Below are 20,436 nucleotides of genomic sequence, written 5' to 3'. Positions count from 1 at the left end.
CTCGGAAGTTCGAGAATGTTATCGATGGGAATACCGGCTTTGTTGAGCTGTGCCGAATACGGGATGTCATGCGAGGTGAGGTTGTAGACGATCTGGCAAACATTCCCGTCGAAGACCTCCTCGTCCTCAAATTCGCTCCCATTGTGTCTTGTGAAGTAGAGCGAACGTTTTCTAGGTACAAAAACATCTTCCGCGACAACCGACACCGGTTTCTCTTCGAAAATCTTAAAAAATTCGTTATCGTCGCGTGTAACCAAACTCAGTGAGTAGAATTAGTCGAACTTGACCTTCTTTAAATTGGACAATTAGCGAGAGTTAAATAAAATAGGCCGATGGTTGCGCATATTTTGAAGCATATCCGGTCCTTTTTTTCGATCATAACGCATGCATATTCCAGATTTTTTTACGCATATTTTTCCCATCCCTAGTTATGATTCAGCGAAGCCTCCTGTCCAGTTTTGCCCAAGGGTTTTTCTCCGTCAACTAAATCCGGACTCCGGGAAGCGTCCGTGTCCGAGCAGCGCTTTCCAAATTTCGGATGGAACGGGCACCTTACGATTAGATAGAGGGGAATCACTGCGTCGAGCGAGAAGGATCGGAAGCATCGAGTCATACACGATTCAATGGCCGGAATTAGGTCCTTGTCCAACTTCAGCTCTCGATGCATCTACAAGTTTTGAATCGATAACTCGAGCAAGTCCCCAAGTCCCGAGACATCCTGGAAAATCGCCGCGACCCGCCGGTGGGTTATCTGCCGTCTCTCGCGGAACACTGACTCTAGTCTGATTCTGAACGAATCGACCCTCGTGAGCACGTACTCATTCCGCCACAAAGGATTCCGGAGCCGCGTGGAGAAGTGTCGCCAATCGGTCGGCTCGAGGGGTAAAGGGGCACACGGGAAAATTTCGCGAACATTGCTGTTCTGCGCGCGAATGGAGCATTAGTCTTGCGTGCCAAGCAACTTCCGCTTAAGGAAATCGCCCCCAGCGAGCTATTGATTTGTAGTTCATTTTCGACCAGCTGGTCTTATGGACCTTCGGGTCTGTCGAAGCCACGACCTCCTTCACACAGTTCGTCTACTGGAGAAGAAGTATCCGCCCGCTTGGGATTAATGCTTATGACAATAGAGTCCACATAATGGCTGCCAGGTGGCGCCATATTTATTGCGGGAGCTCCAATTGCCAAAACCATTCTGCCCTCCACCGGCTGACTCCTATGGCTGGCTGACTCGCAGACCGGTCGGCCTATTTCCGCGATGTCGGATAACTGACATTATCTTTATTATTTTCGCAGACATTCAGCTCCTCGCAAAATATCGCAGCGGCTCTCGTGCGGCCTGACACCCGACCTGAACGCCCAGTAGACCCTGGCTCATTTACCGAGAATGGCTGGTTCGGAGGAGAGTAATGAGTAATGAGTAATGACACATTCGATGAGTTTGTAATATTTGAAGCTGCTCTCATCCTTTTTTTATAATCAAGAATTCGGTGATTCCGAACATTCATATAACAAATTCCAAATATCTTAGGTTTCAGCCACAAGTATTTGGGAATTCAAGCTCTCGTGAGCTTGATTGGATAGTTCTCCGTTATTAGGTGGTTGTCATCGAACACGATGACTACATTCACTTCGAATTCAATTTTGAAATTCGAAGTGACTAATGTAGGGCAGGTGAACAGTCTAGGGAAGACCATGTGGATCGGGATGTTCACTCCTCTGCTGACGTCTCCCTCTCCGATTTGGATATTTTGAATCTCAGTTGCTAAAAATCGGATGAAAAACTATTAGACATTAGACCACACAGAGCGTCAACGAGTCGTCGCCCGTCAAGAGATTTCGATTACACCGAAACTACCGAGCGCAGACCTTTTCCGGAAATATTAGGAGTCTAGGCTTCCTCGATTGAAAAACACTTGCGTTCCCACGATACCGCGCCATATGTCAAATAATGCTCGATGACACCATATTATGATCAATAATCAAATTTCATGGAGGGAGCTTCGTGTCTTATGGAATCGGGCGACTAAGCACTTGGACGAGGGAATCGAAATAAGCTTTTAGAGTCATTGAAAAAAGGGATGAATCTCCGGCAGACCTACCGTCTCTAGAGTAGCCTTCAGCACAGCCGCACGTTTCCACTCGGACAAGTTGAAGTTCTATCGATCGGATCTTCGTGTCACAATGCTCCACGCATAGCTAGAAAGATGTGACTCTGATAAGCAAGTTCAGCTCTCAACGGCTGCAGATTCCGATAGGAGCACGACAGCCCGCACTAATGCTGTCTCGAGCAACGGAGTACGACACGGTCTATGAGTCTCTTAGGCTCGGCGGGCTGGGGCACATGGCACATCGGAGCTCTTCCGGACCCTCCTCAGAAGTACGGCTCGGGGAAAGTATGTACATAGATCGATAAACCCCACGACTTCATGGAAACGAAGTGCTCACCACACCACTCAGGGGCTGTGTCATTTTACATTGCGTAGAGTCAATCCTTCCGTGAATCGCAAACGAGGGGACTCTCGAGCGATCCAGGACGTTCTGTAGACTTTCAGGCGAGATATTGATGTTGATAGGTCGATTGTTCGCACGCTCAGCATCATCCTGTGCGAAAAAAATCGATTGGGAATTAATTATCTCGCTTCCCGGATCTCAGGAACTCTCGCACAGCAATCAAGTGTTTTCGTTCTCGCAATCTATGATGATTGAGGAACTCACCGGCTTGTATTCGAGCATGATCTCCTGGGTTTTGGTCACAGTCTTGGAATAGAGTTTGCTGCGCTTCAATTCTGCTCTGATGACATACTGGATATTGATGAAGACCCCATGGTAGGTTTCGAACAGAGGTCTGTTGGCTTTGAGAGACTTCAGGGGAAACTCGAAGGGGAACTGATTGGTGCCGGACGGGAGCTGAAATGAGAATTATATACGTCAATCCCCGATGACATCGATTATTATTCAGATACGGCCTCGATGTGCTCTACAGCTTTGATGAGATTTTGAGGACGTCTCTCATTGGGACGATTTTCTTTCGTGCCAGTATGGGTGTTCCTTTCGCGCTTGACGAGGATCGATTCTTCTCCGAGTATGTTTCAGTAAATACAAGGAGTTTCTCCTGCGCTGAAAGAGAGGCTCCAGGATGGAAGGATTACCTTTCCAGCTTTTAGGACTTCTATCGAACATTGTGTGAGGGGTATCGGTTTCACTGAAGACACTAGGGCTTCGAGGAGTCCAACGCTCTTCGGAGACAGGTCCATCTTGACCACCCCATCGACGACTATCACAAGACCATCGTGCTTCAATTCAGACTGTGATTCCAGTACCAGCAAGCCAGAGACGGTTTCCTGGGAACGAGATAAGCGCCTGATTTCCACGGGAGGGCAGACATTCATATCCGGCGATTCTATCGAGCGGAGTCCTCGACATTTCCAGCGCGATTGATATGACGGTACTCACGTCTTCAACGTATGTTTTATTCGCGCGTTTCAAACGTATGTCTAACGACACCATGGCTAGCTAGCTATGAGCAGGTGACTGAGTATTCTTCACAGGCAGTGAAACGTATCTCCGTCTAGACGTTGCGGTCTCAACTGTCAGTGCGCCAGATCAGCTGATCGGCGACCACACGGATGCAGACACAGTCGCTATAATCGGCTGATGTCTGGGATCTAGAGGGACACCCACGGTACGTTGCATGGACTCTCACGATCAGCGGGATCTCCGACCAAGTATTATGGCGGTTCCGGTCTGCCTCTGCTACGGAGATTCGCGGAATGGCGCGGACCGCCGCACTAGCTCCGGGAACACCTACACTGGGGTCGCGCAACGGAGGAACGCCGCGCTGCCGACGCGAGGGCTATTCTACCATTCCTGTCTAGATCATGAATCGTTCAATTATGCCCCGGTTTGGGCTTAACAAGCCGAGCCCGGTCGTCGCGACGTCAATTTCTCTTCAATAATTCCGCCGATTCTTCGAGGGAATTGTGAGTTGACAGAAGATCCATGAGCTCATCCCACGAGAGACGCAGGACGGGAACGAACCGGGAGCTTTTGGAAGCATTCTTCAACGTGGAACGCAGGAACAGGGCGAAATATTTTGCTCGGAGCTTCCAGCCTGGGAAGCTGTGAGTCGCATCACATGAATCGCCTAGTCACCATGTTCTAAGCCATGAAGCATTCTCGTCACAAGTTACTCCCGAAGGGAGGATAGTGAGACTCTCATTTCAGCGATGCATTCCTCTGCCGTACTGAGCCTAACGGCAGTCTCTGCGTCGAGGCGGCCTCGAGGATCATTGATGGTGAATCGTCGGGTCTAATAAAACAGCGTTATAACGGAAAGATCCCGGAAGAAAATCTTATACAATGGAATCCGATTTCCGGGAATGGAGCTCGCAGTTCCACACACGGATTTTTGAAGGGTCCTTGGCTGAGCGGAGCGGCGGCTGGACGAGTGACGACTCGTAGACCTTATCGGATAAGGAGTCACGAAGGCAAGATTGTATGATAGGTGCTGGCTCTGTGATCTCTCAGTCCTCGAGGCTCTCACCTGTTTCCCTAGTATGCTTCGGTCAGGTGAACGAAACTTTTGCCAACACCTGAATAGGACCACGGTCAGCACTCGTGGCGCATACATGATTTCGCATCTCGGAGACGACTCTTCATAGCTGGCCATCCCAATCAAAGATACCATCGCGAGCTCATGTCTTCCAGCGTTCTCTCTGGGCGAAGATAATGCTGGGTAGGGAGTCACCTAGAACTCAGCCGCCGAGGCTCTGTGGTCCAGCCCTGCCGGAGGCTGTCGGAAAATCGCTCAATCCCTGGCACGGATTTTGCGATCCGGTCACGCTTTTCGATGAAATGATGATGTCGCCAGAGCACACCGTACGATCGGAAGGAGACGATTATCCTTAGCGAATCGCCTGAAGGATCTCCGGTTCTCTTCCGAAGTCGCAGCGAGTTCGGGGTGATTTTTCGATTTCATTGCTACCGATGGAAGTCAAGCGTTGAGTTCCGGCCGTCTAGCTGCGGAGGATTACTCATCTCTCCGTTCCTTGAACTACCGTCGATTCCCGGGAGCGGCACAAGTTCGATCCTCAAAAGAATTTGATGCTGGGAGCTGTGGATCAGGAGCGTGTCGCGAACACGACCGAGTCGACTCAGAAGCTCCTTGAGGAACCTGCGTTAGTCGAGGACCCTCGTCGGAGTCGGAAGCCCTGTCCTTGCAAATTCCCCGCTTTCGCGAGTGGAATCCTCGAACATTAACTTAATTGTATGCAGCCGCGTTGCTGTGGTGACACCGCTTGCGTCGGGGGAATAGATCCTAGGCTCCTCGAGGATTCCCGAGGCCGGCCGAGAAGACTTCTGGCAGTCTTAGGATCAGGGGGATGAAGTTCAGGTACAAGTCGCGATCCAAGATGATGCGATGGCATGTAGGAAACGGTGATATGATTGATTGTCTGGAGCTAGATTAGCCCCAATGGACGCTTGACTTCCACATATACCAATCAGCTTGAAAGAATGAAGAATGAAAAAATCACCACAAAAATCACTCACTTCGAATCGGGAAGAGCAATCGAGATCTGAAAGATGAAGTGCGATATGCTAACAGTAAGCGTTGCCCCCCCCCCCGATCCTTCGGGGCGCTCCGAAGAAATTATGACCCCTACCAAAGCTCGGAACCGGGGCGGAGAATGCCGTCCCGATCAAAGATGGAGCGATTTCCGGAAGGGCTGAACCAAAAAGCGGCGCGGTTCTCATTGACTTCGTACCTAGCGACAGCTGCGCCCGGGAGCACTGCCGGAAGACATGATCTCGTGATGCCATTACAATAATTTGTTCCTGGATCGAGAAATCATCAACTAGGCGTCACTTCGCTCCGGGCGTCAGTGGAGGAAAGTCATCGTTTGAATAGGCGATCTTGTGAGCTCCACAAGGGCAGACCAGAGACAGACTCCCCGCTCTCGTCCCTCGTCATCCGATGAGGATCGTCGATCCTCCATTCCGTCCAATTGATGAGTTCGAAGTTGGAAGTGAGAAACCACCAAGAGTGAAACTCGGGGCGGCCTCGAGGCAGGTACGGCATCCTCGTCCGGACGGCGTTGTGTGTCCTGGGTGGACCTTCACCCGAGAAATGAATGTGAACGACAATCCAGCTCATGCATTGCTCGAGCGATTGAGAGATCTGCGGTTGTGATGCGGAATTCTCCTCCAGAGAATGCATTCGACCAAGATGCCGCTCCTCGGCGGATAAGTGCGCGAATTATCACCGTTTCCTGCCGGACTCAGATACTTCAACGCTCGAAAATGCCGCCTGCGGCAAACCACCGCCACCGATCCGGAAGAAATCTCCGTCGGTGTAGGCGAATTCGAGCACCCGGCAGGTGTCTTGGGATGGCCTTTAGGCGCCGAGCAGCTTCGTCCTGGTCAGACTTCGAGACTATGACTTCGAAAATGATGAAGTCAGGGTTGACAGGCTCGGGAGGTTCCGGAGAATGTTCGAGGGGAATTGTCATCGAGGAATCCGTGAGGAATCACAGCAGTCCCATATTTGAGTCAGGGAGAAACTCTGGCGAGGATTTCGACACATCATATGGATGCATGTGAAACCAAACGAAATACGCTGGCTAACCGATCCTCTCCAATTGATAGAATCAATCTATGGCCCGATGTAACATGTTGGTTCGTGCGTTGAGCTCTGATCGATGAATGATGTCACTGTACTCTCCTCTACCATCTTGATTGGAACTTTCGGAAAGCCCGAAGACGCAAGTTACCCTTCTCCCGAACGCGGTGTCGTTCTGGAAAGACGGGCTACTTTGTACTTCGGACTCAGCCCAGATCTCATCCAAATCAAATTTCCAGGATTCTTTCGTCGCATCGGAGTCGATAAGTATGTTTCGGGGTAGTTGAAAGAGAGACAAAATCTCGAATTATGTCCCTACCCACAAACAGGGTTTCCATCGAGTCCACGATACCCGCTATCCTCTTCGAGGTCTAGTCAGATCCGAAGTCCGCACGCGTTGTTATCGATACGTCGCTCTTGAAGATAGTCCAAGAACGACCGAAAGCACCGGATCACTGCAATTCTTCGCGTGAAGGGGTTCGGTAGACCAGCTTGATCGCACACACCTTGATATGAAGTGTTCGTCCAGGAACAAGTGGTGGACTCAAGAACATTCGTTGCTCGTCGGAGCTGACCCACCCTGTAGATGCACCCATCGATCAAAGGCGAACGACTTTGATTGAAATGAAAAATGAGCGGAATCGAGCGTCATCATATTCCTGGCTCATTCGACGGGACAGTAGATTCCCCCCTGGGGAGCTGCAATGCTTTTTAGGAAGCTCTCTTTGCTGAGTGAGCTAATGGACTCGAAAGCTGTTCGGATTTCCTCCATATGCGGCGGATGGACGAAATTCTAATCCGCGTACGATAAAGTCTCGATCGTAAATCGTAATGGAATTTCGTCGCATGGTGGTGGAAATTGGTCGCAATCGCCTGTCCAATCGCTCTCCAGCAGCGTTAGCAAACGATCGATGAGTTCGATACCATCCTCATAATCAACTCATCGATGATTTAATATTTTGCGATCAGGAGCGTAGAAAATCGAGGACGCGATCCTCCTCGGATAATACCGAGGCAGTGCACCACGGACTTGTTGCTGGTGCCTCGTGAGGGCGCTGAAACTGTCCAGAGCAGAACAAGTGGGAATGTGTCCACGGTGAGATGAGAGTCCGAAGATGTACCGAGCTCTGCATGCTCTGCGGGGTTCCTCAGAAGAGAACGAGATTCGACCCGATCTTGAAACATCCTTCTCTCATGGGAAAACGGGGGAATCAACCTACAGTGACCAAAATTCCGGCATTGAAATCGTCCCAAGCCTGGACAGGACAGTAGCACGCACGCTTTGGAAAGGTGCAGCGAAAGAACTCTTCACGGCTGAGGCGCATTCACCGGTTCCTTGGCCCTTCAGAACTTGCCGTCAGCGTCTCTCCGATTTATTCTGAGCTCAGACTTCCGTTCGACTGCGGCCTCAACCTGCAATGGGAGCCTGAGGTTCCCGGAAACTCCGGGGCAGACCATTCCGAGGGGCATCCCGTGGGTCCTATCCCCGCGGGGTCTGAAAGTTCGCTCCCCTTATGATGAGTCGCGAGCGGAATCGCTGCGGAGCCCATGATTCCACGGTACGCCGAGCACGTCAGTCGCGACATACGCGAGCGCCCCTCGCTCCACCCTCTCCGGAGCCGCTGCTTTTCGCGGGCTGACGTTCTTTCTCCATGCAGTTAGCCGTCTGGGTTGAGTCTTGCTCTGTCCTGTTCACTGCTGTGAGGTCCGTCACCCCCAAAAGTTGTCGCCGATGGTCAGGACCATCACTTGACTTTAGGTGAGCTCTTCTATTTGGGAAACGCGGCTGAAAAATCTGAGGCGCTCGGTGACGTCAACTGGCAAAGCGATTTGCGAGGTTATTCAACTTTAGTGAGTGAGGTTTCGTGGACACCCTGTTCCCTGCGGTGGTTCTGACGACGACGGCAACGTAGACCATCACTGCCGTCGCTACTGTTTGACAGACCGACGGCCCTCAGACTTCCGAAAATCTGCTTCATCTCCATCGATGTGGCTCCTCGAAAGCGTCTTGAGTGGATTCCGCGGAATCCTCAGATGGAGATAAGACTCCTCGGCCAGAGGAAACCAGGACGGAATCTTGAGCGAGCATCACAGACCGCTGACGCATCTGACAGGACCGTCGATCGAGTGTATAATCGAGAGCCACCATTTCAGAGGGAACCTTATAATGTTCCGAATCGTCGAGAAGGATGGAGATACTCACATATTTAGTGTTGTGAGCAAAACGCTGCTCTGCGTCATTCGCGATAATCGGAAAGCTAAGAAGGTATGTTTAGGGGGGAACCGCGTATTCCGCAGCAGAGTGCGAGGGACCGCTTTTCCACGAGACGAGGGTCGATAAGAAGACAACGGGGGGGGGTCGTCGTGAAGACCAGCAGGAAGGGACCTGCGAGGAAATTCCGTGAAATGCGATCTCCGCGATGGTCAAGTACGGGCCCGATGCTGTAACAGGAGGCGTCGACCTTGAAACTTCGACGGCTCCGCTGCGTGAAATTAAGTCTGTCTCTGTTCCTCCTCCTAGAATGGCCTCACGTATGTGGACACCCAGATCGTTTCAGTGCACGATTCCATCCGACGACGAGAAGCCTCGCGCCAGAAAGCCGAGCTGCTGGCCAAGAAAAACGAGTTCCCCATCCATCTGCCTCCGGAAACCGCACCGCTGATCACGAAGAATTATTACATGTCGGGTTTCGGACTCCAAGCGGCGAAATCACGAACGCAACGAGGGCAGACACAAGCGGTTCAGCAACAACAAGAAATTCCAACGAACCGAGATAGCCCGGAAGAAATGACGTCATGTTCGAAATCGTTTCTGGAGGACGTTCCGTTCTCATCTAACCTCGGACGCAGGTTCTTGAGGGACCGTCAGTGCATCACGAATTATTCAGAAGTGAGTACCGAAGTCCATTTTGCTGATGCATCTCTTTCTATACATTGGGATCTTTGGGATCCGAGCGTCGCGTGTCCGACTGACCCCGCCATCGGCTGAATTCCCTGAATGTTAACGCCGCAATTCTTCCTGCAGCTCCCGCGCTATGAGAGGTACATCAATCGGAAGTTCGGGCCTCCCTTGGATTGTATAACATACCCGTACGTCTACAGAGGGTCGGAATACCCGCAGCCGACACCCCTGAGAACCTATTTATTCGGGAAGCGTCCCAAAGGAGAATATGTAACCGTCAAAAGAAAAAGACCCAATCAGCGCTATTCTCGACGATCGTAGTGAGATTGAGTAAATTGAGAATTTATTCACTTCGGTTGCCGCCACGCTACGCTTCGAGCTGCATACTTTGTACAAACGAGAGAAATTCTAGATTCGTATTTATATTCGTAGAGTTCGTAGACCGTGTGGCCAAACATAGTCAATTAATACTTCATCAACTCATCGGAAGCGGGATAATAGGTGCGAAGCACATCGACCCACAGGTACGCGAATGGAGTGGCTGGATCGACGGGCATACTTTTGATGGTTGTGGGAAAGCGGGGGAGAAGTTCTGATCATAGGACTGGGTTAATGTTTATTCTGTTCTCGGGATCCTATGACGCGATTCTCGTCTCGATGTGTTGTTTGCAGAGCAATAGTGTTAAGGAGATTCTTGCCCGTTTCCAGAGGTCTTCCATGCCGGAGCTTTCCCACGTAGTTCGACAATCGTCTATCTGTATTTCTTCCTCCCCAAACGTTAGAGTGGTTAAGAATGTTGATGGCACCTGTGACTTGGCACTCGGAATTGCTGTGCATAAATATGTGTATATGAACGGACTCAACTACATCGCAACATCAGCTCTTATGCTATCATGAATACTCGATCACGAAATGTACATAAACTGTGACAAGATAGTTTCCAACCGTGTTCAGCGCAGCGGCGCGGCGCAAAGCCACCACAATGACGACAAAGACACATGGACGAAAATTAAAACACTAGATCAGACGTAAATTAAGACAATAAAGTTCGGGTTGTCTTTATTTCCATCGTGATTAATTCAGTAACAACCTATCGTCCAGGGCGACGGCGAGAATCACATATATATATGTATGTAGCGCTCTATGGCAGGTGGATGATAAATTCGGTCGCTGGAATCATCAGAGCACTGCTCCCGTATTGAGCAAATAAGGCTCCCCGGCCAAACACGAAGCTTTGATTCATGCACTTGGTCAGGGCAGAGGCGATTATCATGATTTCAGAGTGACTTTGACCCTGCTCCACGAGTTGTTCAAAACGCCTCTGAGGTTCCAGAGGGGCTCGACTGTGTCCGGTTGCGAGTTGTAGGAAGCATCGACAGCTTTGGATACCAGCTCGACTTCTTTCTGCCCGGGCTTCACTGGAACTCTCGCCTGTGGGTTCGAATGATTTCACAATTATTCCTTCGATTCCGAAGAATTCTTATCGCGCCATTCTTTATCGGGCTCCAAGGAAGTCGATGCAGACCTGCCAGATCGTCCAAGACCATGTCCTGAAGTGGTGAGTATTCTTCTCCTGCTCAACTAGCTCAGCTTCACACCAAGTTTTCCCGCCATCGGCCGACACGTCAACCTGCAAATCGAGAATTAAAACGGGACAGAAATTAGGACGGTAGGTATCCGGATGAAATTCCTCTACCCACCCGAATAGCTCGGGGAGCTTCTCCACAATTGTTCCGATGGGAACTCACCCTGACGATTTTGCGACCGCCGCCAGACCAAGCGTAGCCTCTCAGGAAGACTTTCCCATCTACGATGGGAACCTCACTTCCATCGGCCGGATCGCATATCGAAGAAACAACTGGCAGCTCTTCGATCGCCGGAGCTTTCTTGAAGTCCACGGTGTCCCAATCCACGCTGGGGCAGAAACCTTTATAATCGTTTTGTTGCCAGTGCGAGTCCGACTCGATCTCCGAGAGGACGATTCTTCCCAACCATTTGACGTTGCGAGCACCGACAACCCCGGGGACGATTGCGCGGACCGGGTAACCGTGATCTCTCGGGAGAGTCTCTCCGTTCATTTCGTACGCCAGAATTACGTCATTGCCCGGGTTTAGAGCCTGAAATTTGAGGCCATGATTCGTTTGCTGAACAAGCGGTCCGCTTTTTGAGCGAGCACACCGCGTGTCATAAAATAACACAACAAGATGAGAAAATCTGACCCGTCTCGCAGTCACGGAAGCGCCATACGGTTTCCCCGTCGGATCGAGATCCAGGCCGTCGAATATGACGTGTTGGATGCGAGGGTCATTGCAGTCGACCCTAAGGTATGCCAAAACATCTGTGAGACGTGCTCCCGACCACGTGGCGTTTCCTATCGCCGCCGCGCCCCAATCCAATCCTTTCACCTTCTTGATCTGGAATCAGCGGATGGACGGGGAAAACGTTTTGAGCATTTCACTCGAATACTCGGAGACTCATCTCCCCCAGGAACGGGACTCAAAGAGCGTGCGACGTTGTTTCAGGCTTCGTGCTCACACCTTGTTTTGCTCCGAGCGCCTATTCCCCGCGCATTGGAGGGCCGCCGTTATGGTGACCTTAGGGAATTTGGTCTTGAGATCCTCAAGGGTGAGCGTTTTGGTTCCCTCAATGCCGATACCCTCAACTTCTAAAGCGTACTCCGCCGGTGAGGGATCGGGGACTGGCAGGTGATGTCTCACGTAGAAGAGAGAACTGCGAGAAGGAGATGTCTGATTAAAAAATTCCATCTGGACATGCCCGTGTTGTGGGAAGTCTTCGTACAACTTGCGTCTGCACCTCCGGAAAACACCGTATAATATGGACTTACTTCGGTGTCAGAAATCTTTCCGCTAGAATTTTCAGGGGTGGCTCCGCGTTGAAGGGCTTCAAAGATGCAGGCTTGAGAGCAGGATGTCTCACAGGATCGTTTGCGTATGGATCCTCAGTATTTTTCAGAGCGTCCCCCGAATCGGCGAGGTTACCTATCCTGTACTCCTCGAGCATGTCCAAGATCTGGGGAGATCTTCGTAATCAGTTGAACGACCCTCGCGACTGAGTTTTAGGAATGAGAGCCAGGGATCAGCGATCGGGAAAGATATCTTACGATAGACTCTGTTGTTCACTCACCTCAGGCTTCTTGTGCACTCCATAGATCTGCCAGAAAGGCTCGATAGAGCCCCCGGCACCCAGGAGAATGTTTTCGCCCCCGGGATGTTTCTCAACGAAATCAGTGATATCATAGACCCCTTGCCGATAAGTGACCCAGATACGCTTCTCCTTGGTGTCATGCTTCGAAACCTCTGTCGCATCGTATTCCTTATAACCGAAGACCCTATCGCCGGGGACCCCTTTCGGTTGAGTCGCCGCTGGATAAACATGGATTGATCTTGCTCAATCAGCAACCGAGATGCTTAGTCTGGCCTTGGGGTAGGACATGGGAGCACCAATATCTTACCCTGTAGAGCTCCTCTTCTCTGCGCATAGTATAATCCTCCACCGATAGCCGCAGCGGAGAGACCGAGGAGCCACGGATGTTGACGTTTCCTATCTTCTTCATGACGTCGCCGATGCCGCGAACGACTCTTCGTCACAACCGTAAATGCCGAGAGTCTGTGGATCGAGTAGAGTTTGAGGAGAAGTTCACGCACAGAGAGCCCGAGAAGGTGCTGACATTGCTGTTCCGCTCACAACGAAGCACTGGGTAGGCCGGGCGAGCTCACGGTCGAGAAGAAAACACTTCACGTACAGAAAGAGGAGCGATCTTCGATTTCCTCGCACGAATCGTCGCACCTCACCCCGTCGCTCAAGGATCAAAACCGTCACCTGTCAGAGCGACTTCCCTAACTCACCTGCGAACTTGTTGATTCGCGAGCCAAGCCCTCTCCGCTGAAAGTCTGCTTAACCACATAGCTGATAGAGCTGGAGGAAGAGGACAACATGATATTGTTCAATCGCTTCTTGGCGGCTGACTGACGGACGTCTTGAGGGAAGAGCAGACTGTGGAGGCGAGCGCGTGATTCGAAATCCTTCCATCTGACGAAGCTTCAGTGTGACATTGGACGGGTGTAATTCTCCGTAACGGAAGTTGACAGCGCTGATCTTGAAAATTCGGGGAAATGCCGCGATATTTCGCTACGAAGTCTCCAATCGCTTCTTGAGTGACCAAAGGCTACGAAGCGACCTTCCGAACCCCATGGACTCCATGGGATCTGAGGATCCCGCAGTGCAATCCCCGACCCTCCCGGCATGAGTGAGATGGGGCATTCGGGCTTGATATAGAGAATAGACTTCGCGACGTTCCACCGTATGCGACTCATCGTCAGATGATGAGCAGAGAGCGGGCCATATCCACTCAACGGGAAAGGGAACCGAGTCCAAGGCTCAAGCATTCCCCGGAGTGTTTTGACTCGCACTTTCGTCACCCTCAGCAGCTGGATTTCCCCGAGCGTCCTTGAGACTCCTCCTGGGAAAATAAGAGTGATGAACATCATGAGAGATCCGCCCAAGGTATACAAGCGCTAGTCGCGACTCGCGACTACACCACATCCGAATTTTGAAATGACCGCCTTGGAGACAAACACATCTGACTCCCGGGTATAATCCGACCCGGTCGCGTTCGTTTCTACTCAGCGAGGCTTACTTCTTCTTCGGGAGTGTTGATCCGACTGAACGAAAACTTATATCTCAAAATGTCAGGGAATGCAACGGCAGCTTTGGCTGTGAGTGGAACTCGTTCCACTGGAGAACCAGTGCGGACGCAGAACGGTGAGTTTCCAGAGTGAATATTTAGGATTCTATCTCGACAGGGCACGTGCGCTTACCCGCGTCATGTGGAACCGCGCCTTGCCTTTTCAATTTCATCAGTCTTCAAAACCACTCCGAGGCTCTGGCATTGCGCCACAATCGAGGGGTACCCTTCTAGATCTTTCCTCGGTCTCTCCGATACAGCCGAACATTCCGACTGTTGACTCAGATAGAAAATAATGAAATACCCATATAAGGATTTACGGGACGGGGAGCCATGGGCCGGACGCGAGAGTCGGCCTTTTTCGGCATTCGCTACGTCTCTGCTCCATCGAGAATGGTTTGTTGAGCCTGAGAAATTGAGGAAGAAGTCGTTGATTCCTTTGTGTCGTCTAGCGATCAGAGAACGATGACGCGTGTCAAACGACTTGCCAAATTTTCCCATGGAGATAGAAGAGTCTCGATTCAAGCGGATTTTCATCGAATGTTTCCTTCAAAGCGAGAAACTAAGCTGATGGAGTCATTAGTCTCGGGTCATCTAATTCGATACCGGATCGGGGATCATGGGTGCTGCATCTCAACTCGACTCTAGGATTGGATTCGATTTTCTCTTGCAGTCATGGCGGCGGCATCCATCGCTAACATCGTCAAAAGTTCCCTCGGACCTGTCGGGCTCGACAAGATGCTCGTCGACGATATCGGAGTAAGTGCTCGCGGCGAACGGGGATCCTACCCGGGGAGCCGTCACGATCCCGGCGTATATCGATTTCTTTCGCTCGCCCTGAAAGGTTCCTCGCCTCAATTCCTTAAATTCTCCCCCCTCAGGACGTCACCATCACAAACGACGGAGCCACGATCCTCAAACTCTTAGAAGTCGAGCATCCCGCAGCGAAGGTTCTTTGCGAGCTCGCCGAACTACAGGATCAGGAAGTCGGTGACGGAACCACATCGGTTGTCATCATTGCCGCCGAGCTGCTGAAAAACGCCGATGAGCTCGTCAAACAGAAAATCCACCCCACCACCATCATTTCTGGATACCGGCTCGCTTGCAAGGAAGCTTGCAGATACATCCAGGAGAACTTGACCACAACCATCGAGGAGGCGGGGCCCGAATGCCTCCTGAATGTCGCGAGAACTTCTATGTCTTCGAAAATTATCGGTCCCGACTCGGAATTCTTCGCCAAGTTGATCGTCGAGGCTGCGCAAGCCGTCAAGATCTCCGATGGCAAGGGCGGTTTCAAGTATCCCATCAAGGCGGTCAACGTGTTGAAAGCCCACGGAGCTTCAGTTCGAGAATCGGTTCTTGTCCACGGATACGCACTCAACTGTACGATCGCTTCGCAGGCCATGCCCAAGATCGTGAACAACGCTCGCATCGCCTGTTTGGACTTCTCGCTCCAAAAAGCCAAGATGGCCATGGGAATTCAGGTGCTCGTCAGTGAACCCGAGAAGCTCGAGGCGATCCGCCAACGTGAGATGGACATCACGAAGGAGCGCATCACGAAAATTCTCTCCGCGGGAGCGAATGTCGTTCTCACCACGGGTGGAATCGACGATCTCTGCTTGAAGTACTTCGTCGAAGCGGGAGCCATGGCTGTGCGGCGCTGCAAGAAACAGGATCTCAGACGCATCGCCAAAGCGACGGGCGCGCAGCTGTTGGTGAATCTCTCGAATCTCGAGGGTGAGGAAACTTTCGAGGCGTCCATGCTGGGCGAAGCAGAGACCGTCGCTCAGGAAAGAGTCAGCGACGAACAGCTGATCCTCATCAAGAAGCCGAAAGTGCACTCGGCCGCCTCCATCATCGTGAGGGGCGCGAACGATATCATGGTTGATGAGATCGAACGATCGGTGCACGACGCTCTCTGTGCCGTGAAACGTGTCCTCGAATCGAAGAGTGTTGTTGCCGGTGGAGGAGCCGTCGAAGCGGCCCTCTCGATCTATCTCGAGGGCTACGCGACTCTCCTCAGCTCTCGGGAACAACTCGCTGTCGCTGAATTCGCGCGATCGCTGCTCGTCATTCCGAAAACGCTTGCCGTGAACGCCGCCAAAGACGCTACGGATCTCGTCGCCAAACTGAGAGCTTACCACAACTCGTCTCAAACCAACGACGACCACGTCAGTTTCAAGTGGAGCGGACTGGACCTCATCGAGGGTGTCGTTCGCGATAATCGCCAAGCGGGAGTTCTCGAGCCGACCATGAGCAAGGTGAAGTCGTTGAAGTTCGCCACCGAAGCCGCGATTACGATTCTCCGAATCGATGACCTCATCAAGCTGAATCCTAGCGACAAACGAATGGACGAGGATGACTGCCGTTGAGCTACGTGCTTGCCGTCGTTATCGAACTAGCGGCCGATGTATTTATTTAAAATGATTTCCATCGCTGCTGGAGTATACTCTACCCAATGAATACAATAAAAGCACTTCCGCCTTGGGCCGTCTTCGAAGTCTATTCTCCGAACTCTCGAGTTTCCTCGTTGAACTTCTATTCAGGTGGAGTCCTGTCCAGTCCGATTGTTCCTCATCGTGCCTTTGAATCAGGCATGCTCCGAGGATCTCCCAAGGCATACATGAGCGCAACTCCTCGAATAATCGTCTTCGGAATCTCCATACTAGAGAACGCCGATATGGGTCATGATAGTCATTTGCATTTATTGGAAACATCACAGAGTGTACAATTTAGTTTAGCAGACGTTGGTGAGCCCTTGCATTTCAACATCGGTGTCCTAAGTCATCACGTATCGTTATGGTACAAATTAGCAATTTCAAAACTTCGTGACAACTATAAATACCCTGCGATCAAAGGCGAGTCACCGTTGCAAGTCCACGCGCCCCCCAACCATGAGCTGATAATATTTTTGCTTGTTTCACAAATTGCCAACAAACTGTAGGTGCCTCATGATGTGTGCTCATGCCGTGCTCGCGATCTGCTCAGAGGATTTCTTCGGTCGAATCGGGATAGAAAAGGAGCGAGGAGAAAAATGAAAAAAGGGGAAAATTTGAAGATTCAACGAACCAAGACTAAGGAACGATGGAGTCTTCTGGAAATGAACCGAAAGGTAAAGAATGGTAGAATGCGAATCTTCCTCCAATAACCACCAGTGATAGAGTCAGACTCGGGATCCTGCCTTCTCGAACAGCGTTCTTTCCCGCGAACCATGGCGGATCGGAGCGTGGACGAGAAGGAATGGAAAAAAATGAGAAGCAAGGGTGAGGCTTAATGCCTCGAAAATCGACCACCGAAATCCTGGGATGCGACACTACAGAGCACAACGTCAAAACGTTCCGGTCACACAAAAAATATTAACTTTTGTAGATATTATTCGGAGTTAGAAACGTCCGCTAGAACGAGTTCTAGTCAGGAGCAATTATCGTATAAGAGTTTGATTTTTTCCGAGAAAATCGCAGTCATGTTTTTGTCCAGACCCGCAGAGGTCTCGGTCGAGTACCAGCCATTGCTGGGACGACCTCAGCATCATGGACCTGATGCCCCGGCCAATTCGGAGTGCTAATTGCTGGGCTTGGCTTTGCGAGCCATGGGGCAGTACTTGATTGTATGAGCAAAATCGCCGCCCCCGTTGTTGCAGATCGGGCAGTTGTATTCACGCAGAACTGGACACGTTACTTTGCCGTCGTCCGAACGCAGAGAGTGACTCTGATACACCTCTGGCGGATCTCCGTTCGTTTGGCAGAATCGGCAGAAGCCTAGTTGCGAAGTCGACACCGGTATCAAGCGAGGTTTCATTTCTTCTTTCACCTGGGGAGACAGGAAATGAGCCTATCGACTTCGGGATATTCCAACTGAGATTCCCCTACGCTCGATGAGCGACTAAATATGGGAACCGGCCGCACGCGACAGCGTATCGATCAGATAATCATCAGTAATAACTAAATCATGATTCATAATGAATGACAGAAGCTAATTTCGTCAGTCTCCATTACCTTGATGAATGTCTCTTCGTTGCAACAAGTGCATATAAGCCTTATCTTTGGAGTCATGCAGCACGCGGACAAAGTGACCGTGAATGTCTTCGCGGGCTTCGGTTTCTTGTGTTTCATCGGGCGTGGGTTCTTTTGAACCACTGCACTCCACGTCGTGGAGGGCGAATGTTGTGAGTTCACCGACTCTGTCGAGCCAGCAGATGAAAGGGAACCAGCTGGAAATCCACGACACCGAGCAATTGGACTACCCCATGAAGCACGTAAAGCCTCGGTAAGCCATATAAGTCGAGCAGGTGATTTTCATCCATTACTCGAGAAAAAAGGTCGCTGTATTGGCGCTATTGAGCGGTGAAGTCTCTCTGGTATTCCGGTGATCGCTAAGATTGTCAGCTCATTCAAGCCGGGAGCGTTGTGTTCAAGACTCACTTTTCCTATTTGTTGTGTTCGACAAGAAGGAACTCGATTGTTCGGTCAGCTTGCTCAGTTCTCCGGTCTGCATGCTGGCACGGAACTTGTGCAAGGGATCGTCGCTCCTTTGGGGAGACCATGACGGTAGTTCACCTTGCGACGCGTTACTCGAATGTCCTACCAATATGAAGAGAAGGAATGAGCGGAAACGACGATGAGGGCCGCCTCTCTAGCGGAGCTGGGATCTGGGAGTGCCCGAGAATCTCAGCGTTATTACCCATGAGCCTCCCGTTGGGATAAAATGCTCAAGCGGTATAATTACGGGAGCTCTAGTGATTTCCGACGTGTCAGACGAACAATACTCGAGCTCGCTCGCGTGGCTGGAATCGGCGAGACTCACGAGAGAGCGGGGAATAGCCCGTGGACTCGAACAGATCGTTCGGAATATGTGATCTGAGATTCCGGCGGCGGCGTGAATATATTCATCGCTCACGTGGAGAATTTTTTTCCCTTGAGATCTGCTCAAGGAAGCGATATGGTGAGCTTCCGCGGCTGAATAAACTCTATCGAAGCAAATACAGATGTCCCCGCTCCGAGTACCGATTGCTCCGAGGAACCGTCAGCTTTTCCCGTTTGAGTTCAGGGAAAAACAAGAATCCTCAACCATAATTTCGGGGAATTCGGAAGGGGAGGAGAGTATCCGGCATGACATGACTACCCGTCTTACAATGAGAATCGGAGACGGGCTCAGGATATTCCCGATAAGCTACATCATCCAGGTGATGAAAGCATATAGCAGCGGGAACTCATTCCCCGGGGCTGCTTTGGGAAAGCGATTTTTTGCCGGGTCGAAGGCATCATCCGGGGCTGTTTCGAGCTAGACTGTTGCCATTGTATCGAAGGGGTATCCTACCTGGGATAGCTCGAATCTATGGCAAGCTCTAGAATCGAAGAAGAGTCGCCCCGCACTTTGAAAGGAGTCAACGGGAAGCCCGAGAATACCGAGTGAGCTTCCCCGCACGTGTTCCCGACTGGGGATGTCGATGAAATTCTCCTCAGACGGTTTAAACTCACCACTCGGAGCGAAGCTGAAGCTGTAACCTTGGTTGAAGCTTATTGCCGGCGAAAGATTTCTGCGGTCTTCGCTCCATGGATCCGATGCGAAGGGATCCTCGCAGTGATCTGGAATAGCCCAATGCTCAGTGAGACCCGGTGGCGATTTGTCAGAATCCTTCGTGTCAGTCGAAGTGCCGGCGAGAGCGGCTGCCGCATTCGGATGCCATGGGTCCCGCTCGGTCAGGGCGCTAAACGGCCACATTATTCAATATTACCGCTCAACCTGTGGAGCTTATTCGACTTATACACGTCTTCGAATCATGTCCTCCTTGGCGGCTGCCATGGAAACCTTCACGGTGTGCCCTCGCCCGCCGAGCGGCCTATCGAAAGCAAAGACTCACCTCTAGGCCAAGATAGCGATAGAGAGCTCAGCGCGATATCCTGGAGCCCACTTTGTAACATCTGCATTCTGCGACGATCGGGACCACCGAGATTGTCTACCAAACACAAAATTGATTTTCAAACAATGACTACCGATTAGAATTTGGATAGCAATCTCAGACTCGCTCGGAAGGCCAACAACGAATGACTTTGCCAGACTCTCGCTTGCAGGCGTAGAGCTTTCACTTGGAACGTTCTCGTGACAACTACTTCGGACGTGCAACTTCGCGATCCATTTGATGCGCCTGTTCGACAAGTGCTCTCCCCATGCCGATCGGGATCCAGCCGTAGCTGAACAACTACTTATTCC

At 51.1% G+C, this 20,436-nt stretch overlaps 6 protein-coding genes across 6 annotated transcripts in view; 3 read left to right on the top strand and 3 right to left on the bottom strand.

The window, feature by feature from the left end:
- Nucleotides 1–1,363, top strand: part of LOC100901058 (uncharacterized) — a 2,582-nt gene extending 1,219 nt beyond the window's left edge. Inside the window, exon 3 of the mRNA XM_018638388.1 lies at nucleotides 1,294–1,363. Within this exon, the coding sequence (XP_018493904.1) occupies nucleotides 1,294–1,363 (70 nt within the window). The remainder of the gene's footprint in view (nucleotides 1–1,293) is intronic.
- Nucleotides 1,364–1,553: 190 nt separating this feature from the next.
- On the bottom strand, nucleotides 1,554–3,620 carry LOC100907879 (Down syndrome critical region protein 3 homolog). The gene is made up of 6 exons (XM_003740454.1): nucleotides 3,454–3,620; nucleotides 3,150–3,341; nucleotides 2,716–2,907; nucleotides 2,446–2,601; nucleotides 2,100–2,196; nucleotides 1,554–1,762 (listed from the first exon to the last, which is right to left on the bottom strand). Exons 1-6 carry the CDS (start codon nucleotides 3,505–3,507, stop codon nucleotides 1,554–1,556), a joined length of 900 nt encoding a protein of 299 aa, XP_003740502.1. The 5' UTR covers nucleotides 3,508–3,620.
- A 4,678-nt stretch (nucleotides 3,621–8,298) lies between these two features.
- Nucleotides 8,299–10,576, top strand: LOC114828040 (uncharacterized). The gene is made up of 4 exons (XM_029110653.1): nucleotides 8,299–8,378; nucleotides 8,774–8,885; nucleotides 9,141–9,509; nucleotides 9,645–10,576. Exons 2-4 carry the CDS (start codon nucleotides 8,787–8,789, stop codon nucleotides 9,840–9,842), a joined length of 666 nt encoding a protein of 221 aa, XP_028966486.1. The 5' UTR covers nucleotides 8,299–8,378; nucleotides 8,774–8,786; the 3' UTR covers nucleotides 9,843–10,576.
- On the bottom strand, nucleotides 10,573–13,498 carry LOC100907738 (sulfite oxidase). The gene is made up of 9 exons (XM_003740453.2): nucleotides 13,388–13,498; nucleotides 12,994–13,148; nucleotides 12,666–12,904; nucleotides 12,367–12,551; nucleotides 12,059–12,251; nucleotides 11,741–11,935; nucleotides 11,270–11,638; nucleotides 11,047–11,151; nucleotides 10,573–10,952 (listed from the first exon to the last, which is right to left on the bottom strand). The coding sequence occupies exons 1-9, from the start codon at nucleotides 13,444–13,446 to the stop codon at nucleotides 10,791–10,793; spliced, it is 1,662 nt and encodes a 553-aa protein (XP_003740501.1). The 5' UTR covers nucleotides 13,447–13,498; the 3' UTR covers nucleotides 10,573–10,790.
- A 658-nt stretch (nucleotides 13,499–14,156) lies between these two features.
- CCT1 (chaperonin containing TCP1 subunit 1) lies at nucleotides 14,157–16,719 on the top strand. Its single transcript, XM_003740450.2, has 3 exons — nucleotides 14,157–14,303; nucleotides 14,900–14,985; nucleotides 15,108–16,719. Exons 1-3 carry the CDS (start codon nucleotides 14,228–14,230, stop codon nucleotides 16,596–16,598), a joined length of 1,653 nt encoding a protein of 550 aa, XP_003740498.1. The 5' UTR covers nucleotides 14,157–14,227; the 3' UTR covers nucleotides 16,599–16,719.
- Nucleotides 16,720–16,915: 196 nt separating this feature from the next.
- LOC100907596 (uncharacterized) lies at nucleotides 16,916–20,286 on the bottom strand. The gene is made up of 5 exons (XM_018638409.1): nucleotides 20,087–20,286; nucleotides 19,704–19,811; nucleotides 18,648–18,806; nucleotides 18,222–18,436; nucleotides 16,916–18,036 (listed from the first exon to the last, which is right to left on the bottom strand). Exons 1-5 carry the CDS (start codon nucleotides 20,151–20,153, stop codon nucleotides 17,788–17,790), a joined length of 798 nt encoding a protein of 265 aa, XP_018493925.1. The 5' UTR covers nucleotides 20,154–20,286; the 3' UTR covers nucleotides 16,916–17,787.
- Nucleotides 20,287–20,436: the final 150 nt, after the last annotated feature.

The sequence above is a fragment of the Galendromus occidentalis genome, unplaced genomic scaffold, assembly GCF_000255335.2.
Source record: "Galendromus occidentalis unplaced genomic scaffold, Mocc_1.1 scf7180000076951, whole genome shotgun sequence".
In the NCBI taxonomy this organism is placed as follows: Eukaryota; Metazoa; Arthropoda; class Arachnida; order Mesostigmata; family Phytoseiidae; genus Galendromus; species Galendromus occidentalis.
This window is presented reverse-complemented; position numbering and strand designations above follow the sequence as displayed.